Source organism: Tupaia chinensis, unplaced genomic scaffold, assembly GCF_000334495.1.
Source record: "Tupaia chinensis unplaced genomic scaffold, TupChi_1.0 Scaffold139785_1, whole genome shotgun sequence".
NCBI lineage: Eukaryota > Metazoa > Chordata > Mammalia > Scandentia > Tupaiidae > Tupaia > Tupaia belangeri.
In genome coordinates, this window is record NW_006199665.1 from 162,342 (window position 1) to 169,363 (window position 7,022).

The following is a 7,022-nucleotide window of genomic DNA, read 5'->3' on the forward strand; positions in this document are numbered from 1 at the left end:
AGTCCCAGACCTGGTGGCTTGCTTTCTTACCTTCCCTCTCTCTCTCTGTGTATCTCTCTCTGGTCAAATTAAAATAAAATGAATGAATGAATAAAATGAAATAAAAGTAATTCTTTAACAAAAGAATTTTTTAATTTTGGGGTGCAGCACATGGCGTGGTGGTTAAGGCACTGGACACTCCCATATGGCAGACTACAGTTTGAGTCCCAGACTTGGTGGCTTGCTTTCTCACTTTCCCTCTCTCTCTGTGTCTCTCTCTGGTCAAATTAAAATAAATGAAAGAAAAAATAAAAGTAAATAATTCTTTTTTTTTAAGTTGGGAGCCAACAGGTGGCATGGTGGTTAAAGACGCTGGACTCCCACCTGGTGGACTGCGGTTCACATTATGGAACTGGTGGCTTCTTTCTCGCTTTCCCTCTTTTGCTCACTTTCTCTGTTAAAAAAAAATTATTTAATTTTATTATTATTTTTTTTCCTTTTTTTAAAGAGAGAGATGTTTGCTATAGGGCACATGCACTCTCCAGAGAGACAGAGACAGAGAGACAGAAAATGAGAAATCCCCGGGGGGGGCATGTAGTTGGCTGCGGTTCGAGTCCTGGACTTGGCGACTTAAGCTCATGCCAGACGCGTGTGCATGCGTGCCCAAGATCCCGAGAGGAGAATGGAGGAGAAGGGATTGCAGGAGTAGCCATCCCCCCTGGGAGGTGATTTCTCGCTTTCTGTCTCTCTGTCTCTCTCTGTCTTTCTGGCAAGGGCACACACTGTAAAACAAAACAAAACAAAAACAAAAACAAACTGTGGTAGACTACATGGGAATCCAGTGACATAACCATTATGCAATCTGCTGGCCTCATTATTATTAATTTTTAATTTGACCAGAGAGAGAGAGAGAGAGAGAGAAAGCAAGCCACCAGGCCTGGGACTTGAACAGTGGTCAACCCCAACTACCACACCACCTGCCGCTCTCCCTTGCCACTTTATCCTCCTGGTCATGGGTCACAAGTCTGCCCAAGGAATTCTAGACTCAGCATCCAATCAAGTGGTCCCAGAAAAGGAGCACCTAGGCCAGGCCGCGCAGAAGCGGAAGGGAGAGCCTTTTGCTTAAACCTCCTACAGGTCCTGAATTTAGGATGACGTTATTGGATACATGGCCAAGGCTTTGTCATTCCTCAAGTCTCATTCTATTCATTGTCAGCTACAATGATAAAAGCAGGCTACCAAGGGAATAAAATAATAAAATGCGGAACCAGCAGATGGCGTAACAGCTACGTCGCTGGACTCCCATGTAGTCGTCCATGGTTCAGGATCCCGAGAGGAGAAGGGAGGAGAAGGGATTGTGGCGTGGCCATCCCCCCTGGGAGGTGATTTCTCGCTTTATGTCTGTCTCTCTGGCGAATGCACGCACCCTATAGCAAAAACCTCTCCAAAAAAAAAAAAAAAATGACATGCATGGGGAAACTGGAGACACATGACAGGTATTTTCTCTGAGGGCATAGCAGTTATGTCGCTTGACTCCCGTATGCTTGGCCACGGTTCAAGTCCTGGACCTGGTTGCTTGAAAATCATGCTGGGCTTGTGTGCATGCCCAAGATCCCAGGAAGGGAATGGAGAAGGAATTTTTGTGTGGCCATCTGCCCTGGGGGTTGATTTCTCACTTTCCCTCTCATGATTTCTGTCTCTCTGTCCCTCTCTCTCTTCCTCCCTCCCACCCCACAAGCGCGCAGCCCTAAGGCAAAATCCTTCCCTCCAAAAAAAAAGAAAGAAAAGAATCGAGACTAAGTTTTCCTACTTTGCACTGCTTTCTCTGTATATCAAGTTGTTTTTGTTTTTGCTATAGGGTGCATGAGTTTGCCAGAGAGAGGAAAAGTGAGAAAGCACCCCCCAGGGAGGATGGCCACGCCACAATCCCTTCTCCCCAAGTATCCTCTCAGGATTTTGGGCACGCACACATACACTGTGTAATTTTCAAGCCCCTAGGTCCAGGACTTGAACTATGAAGTTGGCCATTTGAGATCTAGTCCCTTAACCTCCACACCACCTGCTGGCCATCTGTGTCATGCTTTTTTCTTCTTCAAAGAATTATTTATTGAATTGTATTAATTATTATTATTATTAATATTATTATTATTTTGGAGAGGTTTTTGCTATAGGGCACATGCGCTCGCCAGACAGAGAGAGAGAGACAGACAGAAAACGAGAAATCATCCCCCAGGGGGGATGGCCACGCCGCAATCCCTTCTCCTCCATTCTCTCGGGATCTTGGGCACGCACCCACACGAGCCTGACGTGAGTTTTAAGCCACCGGGTCCAGGACGCAAACCATGGTCGACTACATGGGAGTCCAGCGACATAGCCATTACGCTAACTGCTGGTCCCTATTTTTTATTTGTATTTGCTTTAGAGCACATACACTCATAAGAGAGAAAGAAAGGGAGAAAGCAAGCAGCCAGGATTGGGACTAGAACAGCTGTCACCCATGTGGGAGGTCCAGTGCCTTAGTCTCCATGCCACCTGCTGGTCTCCAACCCCATGTATTTTTTTTTTTTAGAGGTTTTTGCTACAGGGCGCATGCACTCGCCAGAAAGACAGAGAGAGACAGAAAGCAAGAAATCACCCCCTCTTGGGATCTTGGGCACGCACGCACACACGCCTGATGTGAGTTTAAGCCACCGGGTCCAGGACTCGAACTGCGGTCGATTACATGGGAGTCCAGCGACATAGTCATTACTCCAACTGCTGTTCCCTCCAACCCCATGTATTTTTAAATTTTGCTATGGGTCCAACAGGTGGCGTGGCGATTATAGGCACTGGACTCCCACGTGGCCAACTGCAATTCAGGTCCTTCACCCAGTGGCTTGCTTTCTCACTTCCCCCCTCTCTCTCTCTCTCACTCTTGCTCTCTGATCAAACTGTAAAGTAATAATGATACTAATAATAAAGTCAAATAAAATAATTCTTTGCAAAAATGTTTTGCTAGAGGGTATGTGCACTTGTCAGAGAGAGAGAAAGAGACAGAGGGAAAGTGAGAAAGCAACCCCACCATGGGGTATGGACACACTACAATCTCTTCTCCTCCATCTCTCCCTACCTTTGGAGTTTTGGGCACACACCCCCACACACCTAGCTTTTTCTCAAGCCTCCAGACCCAGGACTTGAACTGCCCTGTCAACCATATGGTATCCAGCTGCCTTAAACACCAGCCCCTGTAGTCTACACATGATTGTTTTTAAACGTGTAAATAATAGGGCCAGCAGGTGGTGTGGAGGTTAAGGTAGCTGGACTTCCACATGGCTGACTGTGGTTCAGGTCCCGGATCTGGCAGCTTGCCTTCTTGCTTTCCCTCTCTGTCTCTCCCTCACTCTGTCCCTCTCTAAGCAAATTAAAGTAAGTAAATGAATGAATAAAGTTAAATAAAATAGTTCTTTTTAAACAAAAAATGTACATGATAATAAAAATATGGTATCCTTTACATTTGGCCTCAGAGACTCTTGATGTTTCTGGAAGAGCAAGCAAGCTCATTATAAATTATTTTACTATGTCTGGGCCAAGTATGTTGAGAAAACCACAAAGTATTTTCTCATTTGGAAAGAATGAATATACTTGTTCTTTCATTTTTCCAAGATGTTGTTCTGTGCACGCCTCTTCCACCCTAGGCCCGAAAGGGGCCTCACCGGGGCCTCACTGGCCTCACTACCACCCCTCCCAACTCATGCCATGTGGAACTACAGAGGCTTAACCACCATGTCACCTGTGGGCCCCTAATAGTTATTTTTAAATAACTATTTAGGAGCAGCAGTTGGTGTAATGGCTATGCCACTGGACTCCCATGTAGTTGACCGCAGTTCAAGTCCCGGACCCGGTGGCTTAAACTCACACTGGGCGTGTGTGTGTGCGCGTGCCCAAGATCCCGAGAAGAGGATGAAGGAGAAGGAATTGTGGCGTGGACATCCCCCTGGGGGGGTGATTTCTCATTTTCTGTCTCTGTCTTTCTAGTGAATGCACAGGTGCTCTTTAGCAAAAATCTCTCTAAAGAAAAAAAGAACTGGGACCAGCAGTTAGCGTAATGGCTATGTCACTGGACTCCCATGTAGTCGACCGCAGTTCAAGTCCCAGACCCGGTGGCTTAAACGCACGCCGGGTGAGTGTGCGTGCGTGCCCAAGATCCCGAGACGAGAATGGAGGAGAAGGGATTGCGGCGTGGCCATCTCTCCTGGGGGGTGATTTCTCACTTTTTGTCTCTCTGTCTCTCTGTCTTTCTGGCAAGCGCATGCACCCTATAAAAGAACACCAAAACAACAACAACAACAACTCTCAAAAAAAAAAAAAAGGAAAAAGGAAAAAAAGAACTGTACCAGAATTGGCAGAAGGAAGAATCCATATATTGCTATACTATGCTGTGTAATGATAGCCTTCGGCATCCCCTTCACACAGTAGCTTGGACAAATGCCAGAATTTAATCACCACCACATTTCAGTATGAACAAGGACTTATCCATAGAAAATGATGAAAAGAGGAGCCAGTAGCTGTATAGCAGTTAAGGTGCTGGACTCCACCATATCTGACTGCGGTTCGAGTCCTGTGTCCTGTGCCTTGAAATGCACCCTGGGTATGTGCACGCTTGTAACCCATACACACACATGCCACCAAGGTTTTCAAGCTCCCAGGAGGAGAACGGAGGTAAAAAGACTTTGGGGGGACCAGCAGTTGGCATAATGGCTATGTTGCTGGACTCCCATGTAGTCGACTGCGGTTTGAGTCCCAGACCCGGTGGCTTAAAACTCATGCTGGGCACCTGTGCGTGCGTGCCCAAGATCCCTTCTGTGCTATTCTCTTGGAATGTTGGGTTCGTTCACGCGTCCATTCTGATTTTTAAGCCGCCGTGTCCAGGATTCAAACTGTGGTAGACTTGGGACCAGCAGTAGGTATAAGGGCTATGTCGCTGGACTCCCACGTAATCGACCGCGGTTCACGTCCTGGACCCGGTGGCTTAAAACTCACGCCAGGCGCGTGTGCGTGCGTGCCCAAGATCCCGAGAGGAGAATGGAGGAGAAGGGATTGCGGCGTGACCATCCCCCCGGGGGGGTGATTTCTCGCTTTCTGTCTCTATGTCTCTCTCTGTCTGTCTGGCGAGCGCACGCGCCCTATAGCGAAAACCTCTTCAAAAAAAAAAAAATTGGAATCTGGCTTATGAATTTGGGAATATTTCTCACCTTTTGAATGTGGGTCTGCCTTGTGACCTATGAGTAGAGGAGGCGTCTTCTCCATAATGCAGTTCAAATGTTTGGTTTCATTACTTTTGATTGATTTATAAAGTCTGTTTCCACAGGACACCAAGGTTTTTTTTTATGCATTTCATGATTTTATTCCTTTACTGATATTTTATCAACGAATTATCTTGGGGCCAGCAGGTGGCATGGTGGTTAAAGGCGCTGGACACCAGCATGGTCGACAGTGATTCAAGTCCTGGACCTGGTGGCTTGCTTTCTCAGCTTCAAGTTTAAATAAATAAGTAAATAAATAAATAAAATAGTTATATTTATTTAATTTTTTTTTTTTCAATTTGACCAGAGAGATAGAGTGGAAGTGAGAAAGCAAGCTGCCAGGTCTGGGACTCCAACCACATTCAGCCATGTGGGAGTCCAGCCGCCTTAACTACCACGCCACCTGCTGGCCCAATATGCATTCATTTTCATGTCTTAAAATGCGTCCATTGATAAAGTGTGAGAACGCCTTGGTCGCGCTCACACTAGCCTCATTCCAAAATCCTGACTCCTCAGCACATTAGGCCCTCCCACCAGCTCAGGGTGGTCAGTGTTCCCTGGCCTGGGACCCTCTCTTCCTCTGAGACCAGAGGATCATTCCACTGGATACTGAGTGTGGAACTCCCTGAGCGCACATGTGACCTGGTGTCCCGGAGAAAAAGATCGGAGAGGGTTCACTGATGCAGAAAGAGGCTGAGAGCTTGCTCTGGAAAGCCAGGAGTCTGTTTAGCTGAACTTATCCCCAGGTTGAGCCAGGTCAAAGGGCAGGAAGGCATCCTAGCCAGCAGAGGGCTCTGGCCTGCAACCTGCAGTTCTGGCTCCCGCCCTTCAAGCTAGACACTGCTACTTCTGTCAGTCAAGCGCCAGGGGGCGGAGCCTGAAAGCATATCCAATCAGGGGTGCCGGAGCTGGTCGGATCTGCCCAATCAGACGCGCTTACGTTGTAGGCGGCAACATTCGACCGACGTCGTCTGAGCGTCTCAGTCTCGCCGCGCGCTTTGGCGTGCTGGGTTCTCCGAGAGTCGCCGGTGGTTCCGTCGCACCCTCTGTCGCTTTCGGACCTGAACTGACCGCGGGAATCGGAGAAGGGACACCAGGACACCTCAGAAACCGAAAATGGTGACTTGCGGGGCCGGTCATCCTCAAACCGTGGGGTGGGTGACGATTGGAACCGGCCGACGCGGTGTGGTAGGACCCAGGTCTCCCCGTCCACCTTGGAATTTGTGACCCAGAGTTTGTCGCTGGCGCAGCTCGGGCCCTTCCATCCCGAGGTGGGGTCTGGGCCAGAAGCGGGTCCCTTTGATGTCCGGGCCGTCCTTGCGCAGCGACCTGGGCCCTGGCACCTGGCCCGTCCTTGCGCGGCGACCTGGGCCCTGTGTGGGCAACTCGGCACCCGCAGCCCCACGTGTCCCCGGGTCGTGCGGTCAGGACGGGAGGGTCACGGGGTTCCGTGCTGGGACGGGCCTTGTCTGTGGGGTTCTCAGTCCCTTCTTTCTCTCCAAGGGTCGTGCCTTTTAAATTTTTTATTAAATATTTTATTTATTTATGTAATTCCATTTGTTACTGTTCTTTTTATTGAAAATTTTGTGTTTGTTGGTTGGTTTTGTTGGATTTTTTGTTTGTTTTTGCTATAGGGCGCCTGTGCTGGCTAGAAAGACACAGAGAGACAGAAAGTCAGAAAACAACCCCCCAGGGGGATGGCCACGCCACAATCCCTTCTCCTCCCTTCTCCTCTCGGATCTTGGGCACGCACGCACACGC

At 48.4% G+C, this 7,022-nt stretch overlaps 1 protein-coding gene across 1 annotated transcript in view; it reads left to right on the forward strand.

The window, feature by feature from the left end:
- Nucleotides 1-6,259: 6,259 nt before the first annotated feature.
- LOC102502905 (zinc finger protein 791-like) overlaps nucleotides 6,260-7,022 on the forward strand; it is a 5,216-nt gene continuing 4,453 nt past the window's right edge. Inside the window, exon 1 of the mRNA XM_027765869.1 lies at nucleotides 6,260-6,380. Within this exon, the coding sequence (XP_027621670.1) occupies nucleotides 6,378-6,380 (3 nt within the window). The 5' untranslated portion in view covers nucleotides 6,260-6,377. The remainder of the gene's footprint in view (nucleotides 6,381-7,022) is intronic.